The sequence below is a fragment of the Lepus europaeus genome, chromosome 20 (genome assembly GCF_033115175.1).
Source record: "Lepus europaeus isolate LE1 chromosome 20, mLepTim1.pri, whole genome shotgun sequence".
Taxonomy (NCBI): Eukaryota; Metazoa; Chordata; class Mammalia; order Lagomorpha; family Leporidae; genus Lepus; species Lepus europaeus.
This window is the reverse complement of record NC_084846.1, coordinates 54,839,828-54,863,567: the sequence shown is the minus strand read 5'-3', so window position 1 is coordinate 54,863,567 and position 23,740 is coordinate 54,839,828. Positions and strand designations below refer to the sequence as shown.

The window sequence follows — 23,740 nt, the reverse complement described above, 5'->3', positions numbered from 1 at the left end:
CTGCGTCTGCTGAGCCATATAAAAGGGTGAAATTCCTTTACAACTCTGCGGTCTGTAAGGGGCCTCAGTCTGGTTTAAAGCTCATTCAGTGCTGAACTGTTCCCTTCTCTACTACCTCTGCACAGAGAACTGACGGCCTGAAAGACCTCTTATGTAAGTATACATGATCGATGGACCGAAAGATACTGCTTTGTAAAACAGAGGCTTCACCCTTTATTCTAAAGTTTGTCTTTTTTATTCACACTTTTGCTATCTATGGGGATCAGTTATCTAAGGTTTAACGGTGTTTTGACTTCTCTGAGGGTTTGGTTTTGAAAAACTGATTTATTCAACAGAGACAGAATGAGTACCCATGCACTGGTTCACTACCAAATACAAATACTGTCTGTAACTCTACCACTCAAGTAAATAAAATCTTAAAAAAAAAGAAAAAGGCCCCGGTCTCTGCCCCAGAACTCCCTTCTACACAGTGCCAGGCTTGCCTGTGTGGCCAGCAGCACGTGGCACAAGTCAGGGTGTGTTCTTTCCAGATTGGCTTACAGACTAGGGCTGCCGTCCTGCAGCCCACAGCCTCCCTTGTCATGGGCAGAATCACGCAGAGGCCCCCATGACAAGGAACCGAAGCCGACAGCCACACAAGCCAGCTGTTTCCCTTCTTGTTGCCTGGTCTCTAATTCCATGTACAGATTTTGAGATGATCCAATCTGTTACTTTCCCAATGCGATCTCCTTCATTACTTTTCACTTAAAAAAACAGTCAGCAAAGCAACATATATACACAGTAAAAAGAAAAAAAAAATTAAATAATTCTGAACAGCTTATAACGAAAACCAGCTGCTCCTTACCTTCTCCTTCGGGGTCTCAGCAACTGTTCAGTCAGAATATTCTGGATCAGAGAAACAGGACCACGACAGAAGACGCAGAATAAGGGATCCATGAGAGGGATTTCTACCTTACACAGCTGTGAGACACTGTGGGACAGGCTGTTGCTTCTGGGCCTTAGCAGGGCAGGCAGTCTGGAAAGGTAGACTTGAAGAGGAGAGGCGGTGAACCTGTCTGTCACCCTGGAAGCCTCCAACTCAGGTAACGTGGGAGGCCCTGAAGAAGTTACACCTGCCTCTGGCCCAGGGGTTAATAAAAACACAAAGGAAAAACTAGGGAAAAACTGTGGGAGGCAGCAAGTGACGGACTGTTTTTTTTCTAGAATCACAGTTTGAGTAGGAAAACAATTATATCATTGAATTTAGTTTCTTAGCTTTTCATTCATTCCCCTTGCAAAGGTTAGAGAAGTACTGCTGTGTAATGTATCCTAAACATGTACAGATTAGGAACCAGAGGTCCCTCTGTGCCAGGTGGGCAGTGTGCAAATAAACGCCGTGGGTGAAGCCACTGCTTAGGCTGCCACAGCCTCCACTGGAATGTCTGGGAAAGGCTCCCGGCTCTGCCAACGTACCTGGGAGGCAGCAAATGACGTCTCAGGTTCCTGTGATCCACGCGGGAGACCCAAATGGAGTTCTGGCTCCTGGTTTCAGCCTGGCCCAGCCCTGGCTGTTGAGAGAATTTGGCAAGTGAACCAACAGATGGAAGCTATCTCCCCCCAGCTCTCTGCTTTCAAATAAATAAAAAACCCTAAGAAAGTATAAAGCACAAAAGCATAGCTCCAGAAAACCCCTGTTCACATGGTACCACCCCGCAGGCAGTTCCACATTCTGCTTTTCCTCCTTCCAACTGGGACCCTTTCGCCATCGACAGCTTTCACCCTGGATGGCTGTATGCTGTTCCATCACGCAGCGCATTACAATTCAAGCATTCTCCTCCCAGGACGTACAAACGCATGGCTTCCACATCTGTCAGGAAGGAAGCCGCAAGCACAATTCTTTAATGTGCCCAGGGCAGCCAAATGAAATCCACAACATGCCTCTCCCTGTGGTGGTCTGTGACGGCAACGCCATTCTGAGCACACAGTATAACCTTCTGTGGAGAGATGCATGGACAGACACTACACACATGCATTAAATACCATTCCCACCGCGGTTCACAGGATTCCACCTCCTTACAGCTGAGATGGAACTGTGATTCAAACTTCATGTGGGCCCCTCATCAGCCCTGGAAAAGCCTTTCCTAGCCAAGAACCTGTACTGTTTGGAATGTTTTCAAATACTCACGATAAGATCAGAGAACAATTTAAACAGCTTAAAAAGCAATGTTAAAATAATCTTTCAAACAACCTAATACTAACCCAGATTGTAACAATCTCAAATTCAACTCGACTATTTTCAGTGGAATTTCGCGTTAAAGCTAAATTTATATGAACTAGTTATCAACTAAAATGCCAACGACCTGCGGTGAAGCAGGAAGGACCAACAGGACAAGGGCACAGAGCCAGGAGGCGAGGGTGCACAGGCAACAGCGGGGGAAGAGGGAGACGAGGTTGGGGATGCAGACCGGGCTGTCTCCGGGATGGCCAGGAAGCAGCGGGAACATCCTGGACTGCTGAGGAGGGAAAAAGAGACCCATCTTGCTCTTAAAGGCACTGCATGTGTCTGCCAACCCGTAGGCAACTTCCCACTCTATGACACACATGGCTTTTCTCAATGTCCTTATTTTCACAAATATATTAAGTGTCCATTTTATCAATCAGCCCTTCTTTGATTTCCCTAAATTTTATTAGTTAGTGATGATGAATTTATCTACACCAACTACTTACCAATGATCAGTTTATTTACTACAAATTCTAAGGACTACAACACTGGGTTTCCTATTTACATGATATTTGGAAGAAAGTTCTATTTAAGTTATTTAAATGAAGTAAGTAATCAAAATAAGTCCAAAGTAAATACTTGGTGAAAAACACATTTTAATCCAAAATCGTGAACAACAGCATTTAGGAAATTATATACAAAGGTATTTAGTCAATTTTACCCTAGCTGTGATGAATAGAGATGCACCTACATACAGAGCTGTCTACAGTTGCTTCTTCCCAAAACACAAACCAACCAGTGCAGAAAGGGTAACAGTTGAATGGTGCCTCAGCTCAAAACTGTTATGATCAGATGAGACCCTGACCAATTTTCCAGGACTGAAAAACACTGGTTCAACCGGCATAGTAGAGGCACGTGTGTGCCACCCCGTTTCCCACTACACCCATGCTGCTGCTCCTCTACTTCATTGACCTGCACGTGAACTAAGACCTGCAGCTGAAGTCTGGACACTTCTGGACAGCAGGCCTGTCCGGTCCAGGCTGAGTCCACAGCAAACAGTGCCTGTTTGCAACAGAAGTAGATACAAGTTTAAAAAAGACTGGGCTAATAAAATCACCCACCAGTCACTTAACTCATGGCTGACGCAGCCAAAAATCCATCCTAGATCACAAAGTAAGGCTTGCGTGGCTGTATGCCAGACGCTATTGGTCACAGCTACATTTTACCTGCTCAGAAATCTAAACCATAATATTTTGTTCTTATAGAAAAATACAATCCCATTTGATGAGTTTCCAGGAATAAATTATGGAGAAAAAAATAGATACTACCTGCTGTTAATGGTCTCCCTGGGCATTACAGACTCTGCCTGTGAAAACACACATACAGAAGGTAGTATTTAACCTCAAATACAGTCCATTATTTTCTATTCTTAATTCTTTAAATGACCAGCAATGAAGATGATAATGATTATCGGGTAGTAGGGAAAAAAACTGTAACTTAGTCATTTTTCCAGCTAAAAATTTCATTAAAGAAACATGTGGCATTATCTTGTAATAATATGAGTACAAGATAACTGGAAATCCAGTTCTAATTATTTTTTTCCTATTAAGAGACAGAGACACATACACACAGAGAGAGACAGGCAAAGTGGGGAGCTCCCACCTGCCAGCTCTCTCTCCAAATGCCTGCAATGCCAGGGTTGGGCCAGGCCACATCCAGGAGTGCGGAACTCCACCTGGGTCTCCCACACGGGTGGCAGGGACATAACTGCTGGGTACATCACCTGCTACCTCCCAAGGTGCACATTAGCAGCAAGTCGGAATGTGGAGGGGAGCCAGGCCTTGGACCCAGGCCCTCTGATATGGGCTGTGGGCTTCCCAACTGGCAGCTTCACTGCTACACCAGGCGCCCTCCCACTCTAAGTTTCCAACTACAAATGGTTGGCAACTGTTTCCTTGATAGTTATCGCAGGAGTAGGTCCGACGTGAGTCCATATATAGCCCTTCTCAGGTCTGGTAGGGACCGTGGGAAACGGTGATGACCGGGACTTGAAATATTCGGAAGGCGCATGACAAACGAACTCCAAGTACTCCATCTTCCTCGGTAGATCTTCTTCTGGCCCTAGAAGGCAGCCAATGAAAGAGGAGTACATGCACTTTTATACATACACAATCTTCGTAACACGTTAAAGTTCCTCGACACTGAGAGAATGCTCTCTGGGGGTGACCTGACATCAGACCCTGGGACAGGCACTGCTCTGTGTTTACTCCCATTTTTTCTCTTCTAACCGTGTAAGGAGCTGACTCCTCCCTAAAAGAGCGAGTCAACAGAGGGCAGATTCTAACACGACACTGCGCACTGGGGACGGCATTTACTGCTAGATGCCACACTGCTCTCAGTCAGTCTCAGGTCTCCACAGCACATCCCTGAGGGAGGCACTAGCGCTGTTCCCATTTCCCACGGGAGGAAAGTGAGGCAAGACAGAGATTAGGGACCTTGCCAAAGGTGGAGGTGCTGTGACATCAGACCCTGGGGACCAGGCAGGGGTGGCACGCCTCTACCCTGCTGGGCCCTGCAGTACTGAAGCAAAGGCCACTGCTGTGTCTACTGTACCTGCAGCTGAGTAACAGTGCTATTACTTGTCCCTGGTGTTCTGAGAAACCATTTATACGTTTGTTTCCTTAGAATGCAAAGATAATGCATAGTAATTAGAGGAAAACTAAGAAGTTCAGGATTAACTTTTTTTTTTTTTTTTTTTTTTTTTAGAGGCAGAATTAGACAGTGAGAGAGAGAGACAGAGAGAAAGGTCCTCCCTCCGCTGGCTCACCCCCCAAATGGGCACTACGGCAGGCGCACTGCGCCAATCCAAAGCTAGGAGCCAGGCACCTCCCCCCCGGTCTCCCATGCGAGTACAGGGTCCAAGCACTTGGGCCATCCTCCACTGCCTGCCTGGGCCACAGCAGAGAGCTGGACTGGAAGAGGAGTAACCGGGACTAGAACCTGGTGCCCATATGGGATGCTGGCGCCACAGGCGGAGGATTAACCAAGTGAGCAACGGTGCTGGCCCCCTAAAATAAATCTTAAAAAAAAAAATCTGAATACTTTCAAACTTGTATTAATCAGTAACTTTGTTTAAGTCTATGTCAAAAACCATCCTCAGTCTCTTGGCAGCCTTGAACTTCATAAAAGTGCAGGAGCTGACATTTCAACTCTCAACAGCGATATGCTCTAAAAGGATATCTAGGATGACACGTGCCACGTGCAGAGGGAGACCCACTGACCCCTGTAATATTTCAGAAATATCTGGAATAATTCTTTCAAAAACTGCTATTTTTTTAAGATTTTTAAAATTTATTTGAAAGGCAGAGTTAACAGAGAAGCAGAGGCAGAGACAGAGAAGTCTTCCGTACACTGGTTCACTCCCCAGATGGCTGCAACGTGCGTTTAGGGGCCCAAGCACTTGGGCCATCCTCTACTGCTTTCCCAGGCCATAGCAGAGAGCTGGATCGGAAGTGGAGCAGCCAGGACTTGAACTGGCGCCCATATGGGATGCCAGTGCTGCAGGCGGCAGTTTTACCTGCTACGCCACAGCACTGGCCCCTTTAAAATTATTGTTGAATACATGGTTACAAGAAACTCAAACATCCTCGTTCCTCAGCAGTAAGTTCTTTCCGTACACCTGGGCCACTCAGAAAAGCCCTCTCCACATTACTTCTGAGTAGGTGACAATGCTCTAACTTGGAACAGCTGATGGCCTCAAACCTCAGCTCCATTAAATGCCCCTCGTACCTTCTGCACAGCCCTCTACTCTCTTTGTACTCAATGATGCTCCCGTGTTTCTGCTGCTGGTGTCGACTGCTGTGTCCCCACACAAAATCCCATGGGAAAGCCCTAATCCTCAACATGATGGCATTTGGAGCTGGGACCTTCCAGGAGGTAACTAGGGTGAAACGAAGTCACAGGAGCAGGACCCTCATCTGACAGGAGCTCTCCCACAACGTGCACACACAGAGGAAAAGCCCTGAGGGGAGATGGCAACAAAGCGTTCACCTACAGCCAGTGCTGTGGTGCACTGACAAAGCCCAGCCTGCAGCGCCAGCATCTCAAATGGGCACTGGTTCGAGTCCTGGCTGCTCCACTTCTGAACCAGCTCCCTGCTAGTGCACCTGGGAGAGCAGCAGAGGATGGTCCGGGGACCTGGGCCCCTGTACCTACATGGGCAACCCAGAAAAAGCTCCTGGCTTCTGATCAGCTCAGCTCCAGCCATTGCAACCATCTGGGGAGTGATCCAGTGGATGGAAGATCTCTGTCTCTACCTCTCTGTAACTCTTTCAAATAAATAAGTCTTTTAAAAAAAACACTTGCAAGCCAGGAGGGAAGCCTTCCCCAGAAACCAACCCTGGCTGCACCTGGATCTTGAATTCCAGACTCCAGAACAGTGGAAAACCAAATTCCCACTGCTTAAGCCATCCAGTCCGTGGCATTTTGTCACAGCAGCCCAAAAAGCCTAATCCACTCTTTCGTATGATACTGGAGACTCAGCCAAGTTCAAGAAGCTGTTCTGAGTGTCAAACTCACCTATGATATAGGATGCAGGATCAAACCGGTCTCTGGGGCTGGAGAGAGTGGGAATGAGCCACGTCAGAGCTGCACTCTTCTCGCAGTACTGGTCCTGGATGAAACCCCTGATCTGAGCGTAGTAGGGCTTTCCATCTTGCTCATCGATCACAGAAACCACGTCGCCAATTTGGTAATACACACCCTGGGAGGAGGAGGAGTATCCCATCACTAAAGAACAGCATCACAGCCCTGAATAAGTAAAACCTGCCTTAACATCGAAGTTTAAAGTGGTCAATAAAAGGTCTTTGAGATGGTTCAACGTCCATGTTTATACACTTGAAACCAATTCTAAAATGATTTAAAGAAATCAGAAACAAATATGCAAGGCATATGTGATCATTTGCATCTGGAACAAAGTGCATTCAAAAAAGTACTTTGATGGTGTACCACAGCAGTGCTGTCTTGAAGAAAAGCCAGCCTCCATTTGTTGGGAGCAGTTTTAGGTTCACAGCAAGAGCAAGCCTGAGGCACAGACTTCACGGGACCTCCACCACCATCCTGCACATCCTCCTGCATCCCAGCATCCTCCATGGCAGCCAGAACGCCTGGCACACGGAGGAGCCCTCGTTGACAGCCACAGAGCACGGCCACGGGGAGGGCCACCCTGGGTGCTGGGCCCGCCACCACAGCGCCACAGTCACGGAGCTGTGGAAAGGCAGAGACCCGCTGAAGGCTCTGAAGGGGGACACTGCAGCTGCGGCTCCTATGCCAGCACCCCGGCCTCTCTGTGCTGCCCGGACACCAGCGCGTACCTCTGAGAACAGACTCTGCACACCTCCCACTCCAACCACCCACTCCAAGAAAACAGATACCATTCAGTTCAAACCAAAGGAATGACAGAAACTTGTGACAGTAACGACTCCAGGACATGTTTACGCTCAACGTACTGTCCATTTTCTAAACTTGCTGCTGCCCGCCGCCTCTGCTCTCTGTGAGTTTCACACCACCCCACGCTGCAACTACTGGCATTTCTGGCATTCAAGGCCTTGTGTCTTATCCATGTTACACCCAAATAACATAGCTACACACATCGGTGTTAATGCTTCCTACACCTCTGCCTTCCATCCACATCTTCTTCCCTGGCTCTTGAATCAAACAATCTCCCCTTAAAATTTTTATTTTATTTATCAGGGGCTGATGCTGTAGCACAGCAGACAAATGCCACCTGTAGGGGCCAGTGCTGTGGCACAGTGGGTTAAAGCCCTGGCCTGAAGCGCCGGCATCCCATACGAGCACCGGTTCCAGACCCAGCTGCTCCACCTCCACTCCAGCTCTCTGCTATGGCCTGGGAAAGCAGCAGAAGATGGCCCAAATGCTTGGGCCCCTGCACCCGCATGGGAAACCCAGAAGAAACTCCTGGCTCCTGACTTGGGATCGGCGCAGCTCCGGCAGTTGCAGCCAATTGGGAGAGTGAACCAGCAGATGGAAGACCTCTCTCTCGCTGCCTCTCCTCTCCTCTGTGTAACTCTTTCAAATAAATAAATAAATCTTAAAAAAAAGATGCCACCGTAGCGCCTGCATCCCATATGGGCACTGGTTCAAGTCCCAGCTGTTCCACTTCCAATCCAGCTCCCTGCTAATGCACCTGGGAAAGCAGCAGAGGGTGGCCCAAGTGGTTGGGCCCCTGCACCCACGTGGGAGACCTGAATGAAGCTCCTGGCTTTGACTTGATCCAGTCCTGGCTGTTGTGGCCATCTGGGGAGTCAATCAGTGGATGGAAGCATGTGCTCACTCGTGCTCTCTGCTTCTCCTTTTCTATAACTGACTTCAAATAAATAAATCTTTTTACAAGTTTTTAAATTTATTTTCATTTTTATTTGAAATGGGAATGGGGGAAGAAAGAGAAAATCTTCCATCCACTGGTTCACTTGTCAAATGGCCAACGGCCAGGCTGAAACCAGGAGCTAGGAGCTTTATCTGGGTCTCACACGTGGATGCAGGGGCTCAAGTACTTGAGCTGCCTGCGCCGCGGCTCACTAGGCTAATCCTCCGCCTGCAGCACCGGCACCCCGGTTCTAGTCCCGGTCGGGGCGCCGGATTCTGTCCCGGTTGCTCCTCTTCCAGGCCAGCTCTCTGCTGTGGCCTGGGAATGCAGTGGAGGGTGGCCCAAGTGCTTGGGCCCTGCACCCGCATGAGAGACCAGGAGAAGCACCTGGCTCCTGGCTTTGGATCAGCGCGGTGCGCCGGCCACAGCGGCCATTTGGGGGTGAACCAACGGAAAAGGAAGACCTTTCTCTCTGTAAGTACTTGAGCCATCACCTGCTATCTTCCAGGGTGTGCACTGGAAGAAAACTGGATCAGAAACAGAGTAGCCAGGCCTCAAAAGCAGGTACTCTGATACAGGCTATGGGAATCCCAAGTGCCGGCTGAACTGTGGCACTACACGCCAGTCCCTCGTCTCATCTCTGGACATCCACAATGGCTGCTCTAAACCCTTGACGCTCAGAGTTTCCTCAGGTGTGTGTAGTGCTCAACAGGTCACACTGTCCTCACTCGCACCAACGGAGTGAGGTTCATCACTGTGTTCTCTGGAACAGGAACAGAGGCTGGCGTATGTGCCTCACCACAAACATGACACTGAAGACCCGCAGTAACCGAGCTGCAACAGGAATGGCCGACAGGCCTGCGCTCTCCCAGCATGCCGCTCATCCAGGGTCTGAGAGGGACTGTCACATCTGGACCACGACGACTGCTCAGGCAATGTGAGTGGGCCTGCTACTGACGGCTCACGACCACCATCAGCTGGTCCTCTCTCCCAGCCACCACTGGCAAGTTCTAAGGTACCTAATGCTTTGTCCACGGTATAATCACTACTCCCGAATTACAAATGACTGTACTGGTTTAGCACAGGCCGTCACACACACGTGCATGACTCTTCATCCAAAATATGTAACAGTGTGAAAGCGGAACTGCGATGCCGAGACAATGTCTCAGTGAAACCGTTTCCAACAGCACACGGTAGGTGATTTAATGGCATGCGTTGTGGACATGTATGTCACAACAAACACAACTGAGCCACTTGAGCTAAGGCATCCCCTCATTTGCTGGGAGAGAAAAAAGGCATCCATACAACACAGTACCCCAAGTTTGCTGAGCCTCTCCCAGCATGCTCCAGGGAGCTCGCTTCACCACCCTGGGCCATCGTCCGGGACGGATCCCATGTGGCTCCCTCGAGACGCTTCACTGGGTTGTAGTTCAGCGGCCGCAGGCCACCACGGTGCCGTGACAGCCTCTGCAACACCTGAGCACAGCACGTGCGCTTCTGTGACTATTGACCACATGCTACTCAAGTACTGACGCCTGGGATGGCAAGTCCCCCGTGACGCTCCACTGAGACACAGGTCACGAAGACACTGGTGGAGGGGCAGGTGGGACCTGTTATCACAATTCCCAGGGGTTCCTGTCAACTGTATGTTCGTCCAGCAAGGAAAGTATGCAGAAGTTTGAAGACGTGAGGGTTTACTCTGTTAAATGCTAAAAACCCATGAGCTCACTCGACCGACAAGACGGTTACTATCTGTGGTCCCTCTTCTATACAGGCAGGAACAGTCTGGTCCTAGCACAGTCACACAGCCACTTGCTAACACTGGGAGGTGTGCGGTCAGGCGCTGGCATTTCACTCGCTGGGTCGCGTGATCTAACACAAGTTAGTAAGCCTCTCTGTGCCCAGGGTGCTCATTCATAAAGCAAGGATAACAACACCCAGCCCATAGAGCAGACCTTGAAATAACGCTCAGCACCCGATACACAGCCCGCAGGCATTAAACGCTGGCCACTCTACTCACTATTGGCAATGTATGAAATGCTAGAAATAGGGATGTTTGTCTGCATACAGACTTGTTTTTAGCCATACAGATTGTGGGCTAACAAGAAAAAGGAGCCACTTGAGCTCCCTAGGGCTCCGCGCATGTGGGTCCAGGATAAAGCGCTACCTCCCACCACCTCGGCCTCGGTCAGCACTCGGACCCTGAAACGCCACGCCCCTGCAGCTCACCTTGTAGAAGATGGACTCTGCAGTGATTACGGTGGAGACCGACTCGGGAGCTTTGATGGGCTACGGAAAGTGAAAGTGAAAACGTCAGTGCGCTCATAGCACGTCTGTGCACAAACATTTTCCAGTCATACGCGAGGGTCCGTGGCTTGAGGAATACTCGCGTTCGCTGTCTGGGGACAAGAACAGCAACCGAATGGCGCACGGCTGCCTGGGCGTCGTGGTGACGCAGTCTGGGTTCTTTCACTGTCTCTGCTACCACTGGGCTCAAAACTGCAGAGGAACTCTTAGAGCTTCTGCCTCTGCCGCCGAGACTGACACAAAGCCCTTCCGGATTCACTAAACACCAACTACAACCACGGACTGGCTCCAGCAGCCTGAGCACGACAGAACGTAAGTTATAGGCTGGCGCCGCGGCTCACTTGGCTAATCCTCCGCCTGCGGCGCTGGCACACTGGGTTCTAGTCCCGGTCGGGGCACCGGATTCTGTCCCTGTTGCCCCTCTTCCAGGCCAGCTCTCTGCTGTGGCCCGGGAGTGCAGTGGAGGATGGCCCAGGTGCTTGGGCCTTGCACCCCATGGGAGACCAGGAGAAGCACCTGGCTCCTGGCTTCGGATCAGCGCAGCGTGCTGGCAGTAGCGGCCATTTGGGGGTGAACCAATGGAAGGAAGACCTTTGTTTTTGTCTGTCTCTCTCTCTCTAACTCTGCCTGTTAAAAATAAATAAATAAAAAGAACATAAGTTATAAAAAACAGTGCAGCGGATTCAGAGTCAGAATCTCCTGGACACCTTTCCCATCCCACCTATGGAGCTGGTGACATCAGGGGCAGCAACTGTGCCGCCAGCCTCAGCTACAGCTTTAGGGACGTTCTTGGGCTTTCTTAGTCATCCACCGCCTTCTACCAACCGCTGAATGCCCTACGCTGAAACGCTGAAACGTGCTTCTACGCCACACAGAAACCAAGCCTCTCCAAATCTATGTTGGTCCTATGCTCGAAGAAAGGAAATGCAGAAACAGATAATGACCGCATCAGAGAGAACGCAGTCCGGTTCTTAAAATTAAAACAATGGCCGTTGTGTTGCAGCTCAGGCTAAGCTGCAGCGGGGCCGGCCATCCCGGATCCGAGTGCCCGCTCCAGCCTCAGCGGCTCCTGCTAACGCACATGCTGGGAAGCCGCGGGCGACGGCTCAAGTGTCCCTGCCACCCACGTGGGATGGGAGGATGGAGCCCCTGACCCCTGGGTCCCGCCATCCCAGCCCTCGTTCTGCAATCAATGCAGGAGGAGCAGCCCAGACTCCGACCAGCACGCCCTCCCAACTGACAGCCACACTGCCGCCGGCCCTTTTAGACTCCCCTGTTGTAATTAGGGCGTTACTAACTTTACAGACGACAACCCTCCGGCAGCAGAGGCCACCCGTGTGGGGAAGCCTGGGCGATCCCCAGAACCACCTGCGGGCTCCCAGGAGCAGAGCCCGGGCGCAACGGCGAGACCCGCAGGCAGAGGCAGCATGCACGGTGCGCGCACACGCCACGCCGTGCCGGGGGCACCGTCCACGCGCGACTTACGTTTTTTAATTTAAAAATATGCCTTCTCCCTTTGCCTTTGGTGGACACTTTCTTTTCGGCCGCTGGAGCGGACTTGTATTTAGTGTTTCTCAGCCGAGCAGACCTCCGGTGGATTTCCTGCTTACTCTGCGTAAACAAAGAACGCAGTTACCAGGGCCCGCTCCCAGGCGTCCATTTACACCTCTCCGTCCCGCGCCGGGCTCCGAGCCCACGAAGACCCCAGGCGCGGGCCGCCGCCCCCGCACCCGACCCCGCAGCCTGCGCTCGGCCTCGTCCCCGGGGGCGCTGCGCCAGGGCTCCGGATTTCCTCGCGCCCGACGGGCCGCCGAGCTCACCTGCTTGCCGCCCCCGCCGCCGTTGCTCTGCGGAGGGGCGGCCGACGTGCTGGCGAAGGTGGTCGCGCCGAAGCCGCCGCCGCCGCCGCCGCCGCCGCCCCCAGCCGCTCCGGCCGGCCCCGCGCCGCCGCCCCCGCCGGCCGTGCCGCCCCGGCCCGTGCAGTGGTGGCAGAGAATCTCCCCCTGCGGGCCCTTCTTCCACATGGAGGACGACGTGGTCTTGCAGACGCTGCAGGTGGGCTTCAGGCCCAGCGGCATGGCGGCCGGCGCCGGCGGCCCCCGAGGGCGCAGCGACACGGGAATGGCGGCCGCCGGCCCCGGCCGCCCGCTGGTCGGTCCGCCACTCCAGGCGAGGGCGACGATGCCGGGCTGCCCACGCAGGGCCCGGGCCCGGGCCGCTCCCCTCTGGACGCGCGTCCCGCCGGCTCCGCACCCAGCACCAGGCCCGGGGAACCGGCGGGGCCTGGCCAGCGAGGGCAGCCGGGCCGCGGCCCCCAGCGGCTTCCGGCAAGGGGCGGGGCGACGCGCAGGCAGCCCGAGCCCCTGGCCGGAAGTGCTGCCCCGCAGGAAGTGGGGCTCTCTGCAGTTCAGCTTGCTGTCGCTAGGGGGCGCGAGCCTCAAGCTTTTTGGTTTAAGAAGGCCTGCCATAAAATACACGATGACTGGTAAAATTCGGATTTCACATTAAAAAAGAGTAACTTTTTAGTGTGACTACATCCCATGCAGTAGTAGTCGATCTTAAATTCAAAATTATCTGGAGTCCTGTATTTTTATTTGTTGAACCTGGCAGTCTGACTCAGGACCCTTCTGTAAAAATTTGTCAGTTAAAAATAAATTATTTAAATTAAATTCATCAGTTGCCTCCCTCCCTTCCCCATTGTTTTGTTTATGTGGGCTCTATTCATGGACATTTAGGTATCAGATGTTAAGAGGGACATTTTCAAGCCTGAGGTGACAAGCACACAGACCTCAGCCATTGTGCGATGATGCCATTGTTTGCCCTCTAGCCTCTGAATACTACACCAGTGAGAGGGTAGACAAGGTGAACAACCAACTTCCTATTGTTGGGAAACAATTTTGCAACCTTGCAGACCCAGGACCACACTGGAGAATCAACAGCTGGCCACAACAGCTAGGGCTGGGCCAGGCTGAAGCCAGGATGCCAGAATTCCATCCCGGTTCCCTACATGGGTAGCGGCCACCCATATGCTTGGACCATCTTCTGCCTTCCCAGGTGCATTAACAGGAGGCTTGATCGGAGGCAGAGCAGCTGGGCCTCCAACCAGTGCTCAGTATGGGAGGCAGGTGTTGCAAGTGGTGGCTTAACCTGCAGCACGGAGCTAATCCAGAGAAGCTACTTCTCTAAGAACGCTGGTCAGTGCAGCCTCCAAGAGAAAGGAGCCTCACTTGGCAGAACAGTGGGTACACACCCTCTTCATGATCCTGGGTTTCCTGGACTTGGTATCGCTGGCGAAATCTTAAAAAATAGCTGTGGGCGGGGGCCATCTATTGGAACTGTGACATCAGGAGATCTTACTTAGTGCTTACTTAGTGCTCATTGGTGTGGGCTGGGCAGGCAGTCAGGGAACCAAGGGGCTGAGGGGTGTCCAACAGTTTCTAGCCCAGCACCCCTGACTCCGCCCCCTGCATACCAGTTCAACACACGTGCTTTCCCACCATGCACTACAGCCTCCTCCCGCACAAAGACGCCAGGACAGGAAAGTGTGCACTGAGCGCCACGTGGAGACGCCATGAAAGCTTCCCAGAGGACAGCACACACGCGGAGCCCCACCCCGCTGTGTATTCAATTAGGGCGTCACCTGCTACTCGATAAAGGGGACTGCTGGACGGAAGAGGACACTCGATTTTCCTCATGGCGCACATCTCTCCTTCACATCTGCTCCCTTTCTTGCGCTTATGTCTCTGCTTAGAGTTCCTTCTCACATGGGCAAGAACCTGCAGTGCAATGGCTGGGGACCTACAACAACCCTGGAGTGAGTTACAACCCTATCTTACTATTAATTGATGATCAACGGAAGGGCTGCAACTTGGACCACTGCCATCACAGCTTCTCTGGCCACCGCCTCCGGGCAGGGTGCTGGAGCACAAAGGGTTGTGGCTCAGTCATCTTCACTCTAAGTCTGTGTCTTGCCAACAGTAAAAGGAAACGCCAGCCCTGGGTGTTAGGGGAAGGAGGTGCAGAGAGCAATGGCGAAGGTCAGAGCAACACTGAGAGGCTCAGAGCACGCCCTTGCCCGATACGCCATCTCAATGTGCTGACTATTTGGGGTTGAAAGCAATGGAGTGGCATCAAGTGCTCCCTGTTCCAAGAAGAGAATATTCTTGTTGTCAGAGACAGAGCTGATGCTGAGTTGAATCCACAAACCAAACCTCACTACAATTTGTAACCCTATTCTCCCCTAGTTTCCCCTGTGTATTTCCTAGTCATGGTCCCACAGTTTACCAGCCTTTGCCCAACCCGCTCTGTCCCACAATTGATCATTCTTTGTTTAAAGGGTATATATAAGTTTCAGAGCCTAACAGCTTCTATTAGTCTTTATTTCCTCATAAAGTTTCTTGTGCACATAAAAATATGAAATAAAGTGTGATACTTTTCTCCTGTTAATCTTGTTTAATTCTCAGGCCAAGACACAGAACTTGGGCCAGCACTGTGGTGTGGTGGGTAGGGCTGCTGCCCGCGTTTGCGTAGGCGCTGGTTCAAGTCCCAGCTGCTCCACTTCCACTCCAGCTCCCTGCCAATGTGCCTGGAAAAAGCTACAGAGATGGCCCAAGTGCTTGACACCCACGTGGGAGACCTGGAGGAAGCTCCTGGCTCCTGACTTCAGATCGGCCCATCTCTGGCTGTTGTACCCATTTGTGGACTGAACCAGCAGATGGAAGATTCTCTCTCACTCTCTCTCTTGCGCACTCTCTCTCTCTCTGCCTCTCAAACAGCACAACAAATAAATAAATAAATAAATTTGTTAGAAGAATGAAAGAAGGGAGGGAGGGAGGGAGGGAGGGAGGGACACGACATGGGTGAGAGTTTGGTCCAGTGGTTATGGTGCCACTTGGGACACTCACATCCCATAGAGAAGTCCATGGATTCGAATCCCAGCTCACACTTGATTCTAGTTTTCTGCTAATGCACACTCTGAGAGGGACAGAGGATTAATACTTAGTATTATCACATCGGCAGTCAGATCTCTTACACGTGGCTTTGAGGAACACACCCAGACCATAGCCCACAATGAGACACTGTGGTCAAGTCACTTTTCACACTCCTGACACAGAATCACTTAAATCAGGTTAATTACTTTTTTTCCCAAAAATACAGAAATGCAATTAACTTGAGTTGCCGATAAACACCCACAAACTATAGAGACGGTGGGACCTGGACAGGAAAGATGCTGTGAAACCTGAGGACCTGCAGGAAGGGTCAGGGCTGACGGCCTAGGTGGGGCCAGCACTGCAGCATAGTGGGTGAAGTTGCTGCCTGCAGCCTTGGCATCCCATGTGGGCACTGGTTCAAGTCCCGGTCACTCTACTTCTGATCCAGCTCCCTGCTACTGTGCCTGGGAAAGCATAGAAGGATGGCCCAAGTCCCTGGGCCCCTGCACTCATGTGGGAGGTCTGGATGAAGCTCCTGGCTCCTGGCTTTAGCCTGGCCCAGCCCCTGCCATTGCAGCCATTTTGAGAAAAAATCAGTGGATGGATCTCTCTCTCTCTCTCTCTCTCTCTCTCTCTGCCTCTGCCTCTCTCCTTCTCTGTAACTCTTTCAAATAAATAAGTCAATCTTAAAAAAAAAAAAAAAAAGCCAAGACAGGGGAGAGGTCATTCTCACCAACTTCTCTCCTGCCTCAGGAGGTTACAAGGCGCCCTCTCTCCCACACCTTTCATGTCGCAACCTGACCAGGCGACTGGCACTTTCCGTGTGGAGCTTGTGTTCCTGGCTCCCACCCGGGACCGTGGCTCAGGACGTTGTCCTTGCCTGGAGTGTGCTTCCTCCCAAGGCTTCAGGTCTGAAACCCAGCCATCTTTTGAGAATCAGGTTCAGACCCACCCAAATGTCCCAAAGCCTTAAACATAGCTGTCCCCTTGGGGCCGGCGCTATGGTGTAGAGGGCAAAGCCACCGCTTGCAGTGCCAGTACCCCTTATGGGCGCTGGTTTGAATCTTGGCTGCTCCACTTCCAATCCGGCTCTCTGCTATGGTCTGGGAAAGCAGTAGAAGATGACCCAAGTCCTTGGGCCCCTACACCCGCGTGGGAGACCTGGAAGAAGCACCTGGCTCCTGGCTTCGGATCAGCGTAGCTCTGGTCATTGTGGCCAGTTGGGGAGTGAACCAGCAGATGGAAGATCTCTCTCTCTGCCTCTCCTCTCTCTGTGTAACTGTTTCAAATAAATAAATAAATAAATATTTTAAAAAACCATAGCTGTTCCCTTTGTAGCTCTTCCTTCCTTTCCCCTCTGCTAACCTCCTCCTGTGGGAAGCAAGCCCACCTGAGACCACCTACCTACCAAAGGATGGGCTCAGAAATATGAAGGAAGCAGAAAGGGAGACATTTACTGTTGGCCGGGCTACAACGCGGAGACCAGCAGGTAGAAACAGGCACCTCCATCACAGACTCAGCTGCTCTGTCCCTACCACGCAGAGGTCCCTTCCCCAGTTCTTCATGGGCTGGGCAACTTAGAGGCACAACACAAACTGGACGCGGCGCCTAAGCTTTGAGAGCACGGTGTACCAGCAGATTACAGAGCTGCTGAAGCTAACAAAGATAACAGATGGTGCACAGTGTGCAAAGCAAGCTCAGCAGGTGACCTCCTGTGGGGTTCTCCCAACCCTCTGGCCCACACACCACTGAGGCAGTATCATGGCTGCACGAAGGCTAAGTGTCTTATGAAAATGCACCATGCAGTCATTTCTCACCCTCCCTGCTCAGGCTCCCTCCAGCTCACTGTGGGCTTTCCTCCTTGCTTCTGCCTCTCCTCCGCCCCTTCCCTGTAGCTGTCACAAAGGAGCAATTGAATGAGTGAGCGTGGCCTATACTCAGCATCGACCCCTCATCCGCACGTTGCTCGCCCTGTCTAGAATTCCCAGGAAGAAGGGCTCATATCAGCTGCCCATGGCTCCAGTCGTCTGACTTCTCCCACCAGGCAGCTAGAGTCAGGCCCTTCATGGCTGCTCCACGGCCCGCAGTCCTCAGTAGCGATCTCTCCACACCATGGAAACAACTATCACCATCTCCACCAGAAAAACCAGCATCGGCCTTGTCCTAAGTGAGCCTTGCTTATTTGAAATCACTGTGTGGGGACTCTGATGGGGCCCCAGGTGGAGTTTCCTGAGCATCGTGCTTGGGAGAAATAGATGACACGGGTTTGGGTAGGGCTGTGAGGACGCCAGGCCCTGGGAGCCTCTTGTTCCCCGAGATGGCATTGGCTTGGCGATTTGGACGTAGGTGTCCCTGACACGCAGCACACAGGGCACTGGTGCAGCTGTTTGACCAGTGTGAGGCTCCACACAGTGGGCTGGACCTAAGAGCCCGTCTCCCAGGCAGCAGGGGCCCCAGCCCACCCCATGCTCCAACTGCCACTACCCTAACTGTCGCTCAGAACTTTGCTGCCAGCCCCAGCCCCAGCCCCAGCCCCAGCGCCTGCCCGTTCTTTGGGTGGCCAGGCACCCAGAAGCCTGGTGAGAGTCTCCTTTTGTGAGTCAGGCACCAGTCAGCTGGAGTTTCAGGAGGAAAGTGTGGCTGCCCTTTTGTTCATTGTTTCTGAGCACTTTGGCCACCGTGCTGCCCTCCCCTGCTGGTGTGCAGGATGCAGTGGGGAGAGACCACTGGGAGTTTGAATTTCTTCCAGTGCTGCCTTGTATTGAGTGAGGATCGCTTTCCTCGGAGGGGCTCCAGGCTTCAGCCAAAAGGGAAAGACTGCCTCTCCTCTTCAAAATGTATGTGCTTTTTTGTTATTATGTAAGTAATAACTGCTCACTGTAAAAGTTCATACACTTCATAGTGTCCTCTCCAACCCTGGAGATGACGTAGTCTATCTTCCCAGTCTGTGTGTGTGTGTGTGTATGAAACATTAATGTGATCTTACTAAATATCACTCTCTAATCTTTTTTTAAACTGAAAAAGTCTATCACAATCAACCTTCCACACCAATCCATATTTATCTGCATTTTCCTGTGCCAAATTAATTTAACCACTTCCATGCTGATGGTACTTGGATTGTTTTAAATTTTCTGCATTCATAAATAACGAACTATGCCATGAACTTCCTCATGGTCCAAGGACTTGAACAATCTTCTAATGCTTTCCCAGGCCATAGCAGAGAGCTGGACAAGAAGTGGAGCAGCCGGGACTCAAACCGGCGCTTACGTGGTATGTTGGCACTGCAGGAGGCGGCTTTACCTGCTACGGCCACAGTGCTGGCCCCCAGGGTTGTGTGTTTATTCTAGAGGCCTCATGTTAAAAAGTATTTGTTCATCACTCATTCAACAAGTGATTGTTAAGCACCAACATGGTAGGCATTGAGCCAAGGCAGTGCAAATTCAGAAAGCATCATCTAATGCTAGGAGGATGCTGCGGTTGTAAAGGTAGCATCATAGGGATGTGACTGACAATTCTCTCTCTCCAGGAAGATGGACGTGGAGGTGAGTGGACCGATAGACTTTAGTGCCGGAGATTATCAGCATCTGGTTCGGAAAGCAGCAGACAAGAGCGTCCAGTCCAAACCTGGCAAGCCCTCCACTTCCACTCACCCACAAGAAGCTCAGAGGAATCCACGCTCCAAGACCAGCGAGCCAAAGAATAGCTACGTGGTACAAATTTCAGATGACACCAATGCAGAGAGCAGCAACAGGACTTCATCCAGTCCATTCTCTGACAGCAATGTCCGCAGAGGTGAGAATAGAGGTTAGGACGAACGCCATTCTCAATGCTGCCACAATGTGGACTGTTGGAAAAGATTTCATTTTGTCTTTAATGTTTTCCAGTCATGATTTATTTTGAAACGTGACATGGGGCTGTTGTAACAGACTGTTCCCAAGCTGTCCAGAGCATTCAGAAATCTAAAACAAACACATGGTGAACAGCTTTTGGGTTTTTTGTTGTTGTTGTTGGAAATATGAATTAGTCATTGATAGTAAAAGTTCCTCACCTACATACATGATGATAACATAATATTGGCTTAAGTTTTGTTTTGTTTTGTTTTTGACAGGCAGAGTTAGACAGTGAGAGAGACAGACAGAGAGAAAAGTCTTCCTTCCATTGGTTCAGTCCCCAAATGGCTGGTGCTCCAAATGGCTGGAGCTGCGCCAAACCGAAGCCAGGAGCCAGGTGCTTCTTCCTGGTCTCCCATGCAGGTGCAGGGCCCAAGCACTTGGGCCATCCTCCACTGCACTCCCGGGCCACAGCAGAGAGCTGGACTGGAAGAGGAGCCACTGGGACAGAATCTGGCACCCCGACCCGGACTAGAACCCGGGGTGCCGGCACCGCAGGCAGAGGATTAGCCTAGTGAGCTGTAGTGCCCTGGCTTAAGTTTTTTTTTTTTTTTTTTTTTTTTTTGACAGGTAGAGTGGATAGTGAAAGAGAGAGAGAGAGAGAGAGGTCTTCCTTTTGCCGTTAGTTCACCCTCCAATGGCTGCTGTGGCCGGCACATTTCGCTGATCCGAAGCCAGGAGCCAGGTGCTTCTCCTGGTCTCCCACGCAGGTGCAGGGCCCAAGGACTTGGGCCATCCTCCACTGCCTTCCCGGGCCATAGCAGAGAGCTGGTCTGGAAGAGGGGCAACCGGGATAGAATCCGGAGCCCCAACCGGGACTAGAACCCGGTGTGCCGGCGCCGCAAGGCGGAGGATTAGCCTGTTACATGGCTTAAGTTTTTAAAAACCATATTTCAATGCCCTAGATGTTAACTCTATAAAGTTAGGAAATACATTCAGCAGTGAATAATAGAAGGCTAAGAAACTGTAGCTTAAATGAGGGTTTTATTTTTTTTCCTGTCTTGTGAAATAAGTTCAAGTATTGCTATTTAAGGCTAACGCTGCAGGTCCTTGATGTCCACTCTGTCACTCTTGGGCCTTCTTGGGACCTGGCCAACTTTCAGGTGGACTGTGAGCTTTGAACCTCATTGCTAGCTCACCCTTGCCTGGAGAGATGGCTCCTGGAGCCCAGGGACAACAAAGGCCAACACAGGGGCTCTGCCCTGATAGCTCCGAGGGGGTGCTGTCCATGGATCAGTGTCCCCTCAGAGTCAGACAAATCTGACCTCCTCTCAAAGGCTAACCCAGAAGCCACAGCCAAGAGTTTTCAAGGACAGGTCCTTGACCCTTTCTGTGTCCCATGCCCCACCCCCATGCTTCTCCAGCTGGGCCCATTGCCGCCCTCAACAAGAGCTGGGTCAGATGCCAAGGAGGTTGGAGAGGCTGGACACCACTAAGCAGTCAGCCTCCTCTGCCTCAGATGCTAGCCCTCCATGGGGTGTTGCACAAGAGAAATATGCTTGCATTTTTTTACAACAACTTCATTAAGTGAAGTCATCTTATTACCATTTCACAGATGAGGACATGAGGTTGGAGGTAGGACAGCTGAAAAATACATAAAGCCTCCCCACTGATGTTAATTATTTGTATCTGCTTCTCCCAGAGGCCAGAGGGTGGGCTCTTCCCCACTTTTACATATTATACTCAGACAGTGTATAAAAGGGTGAGCGTGCTGGGGGCGGGAAGGAACAGTTGGCAGGACAGTGGATTCAGGACAATGGATTTAAGACAAAGATTGTGAAGACAATCTTTTGAAGCAGTTGTAGGCAGACATAATTTACAAATTTCAAAACTGCCCCCTTTTAAGTGTGCAATTCCATGATATTTAGTATATATTTTTTAAAGATTTATTTATTTGAAAGTCACAGTTACACAAGAGAGAGGAGAAGAGGCAGAGAGGTCTTCCGTCTGCTGGTTCACTCCTCAACTGGCCGCGTGAGCCAGAGCTGCACCAATCTGAAGCCAGGAGCCAGGAGCTTCTTCTGGGTCTCCCATGCGGGTGCAGGGGCCCAAGGACTTGGGCCATCTTCTACTGCTTTCCCAGGCCATAGCAGAGAGCTGGATTGGAAGTGGAGCAGCTGAGACTAGAACCAGTGCCCATATGGGATGCCGGCACTGTAGGTGGCAGCTTTACCTGCTACGCCACAGCGCCAGCCCTGGCATCACCTGTTAATGTCTTTTTCATTATGCTTGTTCTCAAGTGTGTAAAGTGGAATTATAGATTTAAATGTTTGTTTTATTTATTTCAAAGGCAGAGAGACAGAGAAACAGAGATCTCCCATACTCTGGTTCTCTCCCCAAAGGCCTGCAGCAGGCAAGCCAGGCCTAAGCCAGGAGCCCAGAACTTAATCGGAATCTCCCACACGGATGGCAAGGACCCATCTGAACCAGGATCTGCTGCCTCCAAGGTTGTGCATTAGCAGGAAGGTGGAACAGGGAGCAGCACTGGGACTTGAACCAGGCACTGTGATACGGGATGCAGATGTCCTAAGCAGCATCCTAACCAATGTGCCAAACACTTTCCCTATCATTTTTGATGAAATCCAATAAATGTGTTTTCTCTTTCATTGCTTGTGCTTCAGGCACCACATCTAAGAAATCATTTCCCAATCGATGAGCACAGATTCACGCCTACTAGGTAGGTGTCTGACACCATCTGGGATGCCGACGTCCCACATCAGAGTGCCTGAATTCAAGCCACACCTCTGCTTCCAATGCTGCGCCCTGCTCATGTCCCTGAGAGACAGCAGAGGGCGGCCCAGGTCTTCGTCCCTGCCACCTACTTGGGGGACCCAGGTGGAGTTCCGGCTCCTGGCTGTTGCAGGCGTTTGGGGGATGAGCCAGCAGATGGGGCACACATCATAAGGCGTTAAATACCCTAGCCTGGTGCTCCCACAGACAAGCCCTGACATCTCGGGGACGCAGTGTAAGCACCCGGACTGCGTTTCTGTGCAGCTCTGCAGGGCTGCTTCTCTGTCGTCACTCCACCCGCTGCTACCCGGCACTGCCTTCCCATCCTCCGACAAGTCAGGGAGAGCTCCCTCCCCCAGCTAGCAGACACAGGTCGCTATGGTTATAGTTTTACTTTTGGATGTTGTGTAACAAAAACAATGCTTCTGTCTCCTCAGCTTTCATTGTGAAAGTGTTCCTCATCCTGTCAGCTCAGTTGTTAGTCACCGCGTTAATTATCAGCCTGTTCCTTTTCTGGTGAGTCTTCACGGCTGGTGTGGAATTAAATGTGACCTCATCACATTCATTCTTTTTGTAATTTTGATAGTTAAAAATGTATCGTCTTTTTTCTTAATCATTCATGGGCCATAACTTTTCTTGAAAAAAAGATTTGGGGGGCTGGTACTGTGGCTTAGTGGGCTAAGCCTCTGCCTCTAGTGCCACCATCCCATTTGGGCAAGGGTTTGTGTCCTGGCTGCTCCTCTTCCTTACCAGCTGTCTGCTAATGGCCTGGGAAAGCAGTGGTAGATGGCCCAAGTGCTTGGGACAGACCCTATACCCACGTGGGAGACCCAGAAGAGGCTCCTTGCTTCTGATTGGTCCAGTCCTGGCCACTGCACCCATGTAGGGAGTGAACCAGCAAATGGAAGACCTCTCTTTCTGTCTCTCCCTCTGTAACTCTACCTCTCAAATAAATAAATAAATAAATAAATCTTTTACAAAGACTTGTTTATTTGAAAAGCAGAGTTACAGGGAGAGGCAGAGAGAGAGAGCCAGAGAGATCTTTTATCCACTAGTTTACTCCCCAGATGGTCGCCATAGCCAGGGCTGGGCCAGGCTGAAACCAGGAGCTTCTTCCAGGTCTCCCACGTGGGTGCAGGGTCCCAAGCCCTTGGGCTGTCCTCCCCTGCTTTCTCAGGCACATCAGCAGAAAGCTAGATTGGAAGTGGAGCATCCAAGGCACAAACTGGGGCTCCAATGGGAAGCCAGCATCGCAGACAGCAGCTTGTCTGGCTATGTCCCAACGCTGGCCCTGGTC

The 23,740-nt window shown here is 51.2% G+C and overlaps 3 protein-coding genes across 3 annotated transcripts in view; 1 reads left to right on the top strand and 2 right to left on the bottom strand.

Moving 5' to 3' along the window:
• Nucleotides 1–2,838: 2,838 nt before the first annotated feature.
• Nucleotides 2,839–13,020, bottom strand: GATAD1 (GATA zinc finger domain containing 1). The gene is made up of 5 exons (XM_062179286.1): nucleotides 12,713–13,020; nucleotides 12,378–12,503; nucleotides 10,815–10,874; nucleotides 6,779–6,962; nucleotides 2,839–4,321 (listed from the first exon to the last, which is right to left on the bottom strand). Exons 1-5 carry the CDS (start codon nucleotides 12,968–12,970, stop codon nucleotides 4,131–4,133), a joined length of 819 nt encoding a protein of 272 aa, XP_062035270.1. The 5' UTR covers nucleotides 12,971–13,020; the 3' UTR covers nucleotides 2,839–4,130.
• Nucleotides 12,969–23,740, top strand: part of LOC133749408 (protein lifeguard 1-like) — a 25,373-nt gene continuing 14,601 nt past the window's right edge. The window contains exons 1-4 of the mRNA XM_062178557.1: nucleotides 12,969–13,377; nucleotides 18,187–18,418; nucleotides 19,350–19,615; nucleotides 22,881–22,959. Coding sequence (XP_062034541.1) covers nucleotides 12,969–13,377; nucleotides 18,187–18,418; nucleotides 19,350–19,615; nucleotides 22,881–22,959 — 986 coding nt within the window. The remainder of the gene's footprint in view (nucleotides 13,378–18,186; nucleotides 18,419–19,349; nucleotides 19,616–22,880; nucleotides 22,960–23,740) is intronic.
• The window catches only part of LOC133749920 (peroxisomal ATPase PEX1-like), a 25,723-nt gene continuing 21,319 nt past the window's right edge, over nucleotides 19,337–23,740 (bottom strand). Inside the window, exon 4 of the mRNA XM_062179290.1 lies at nucleotides 19,337–19,782. The gene's annotated coding sequence lies outside the window, so the exon portion shown is untranslated. The remainder of the gene's footprint in view (nucleotides 19,783–23,740) is intronic.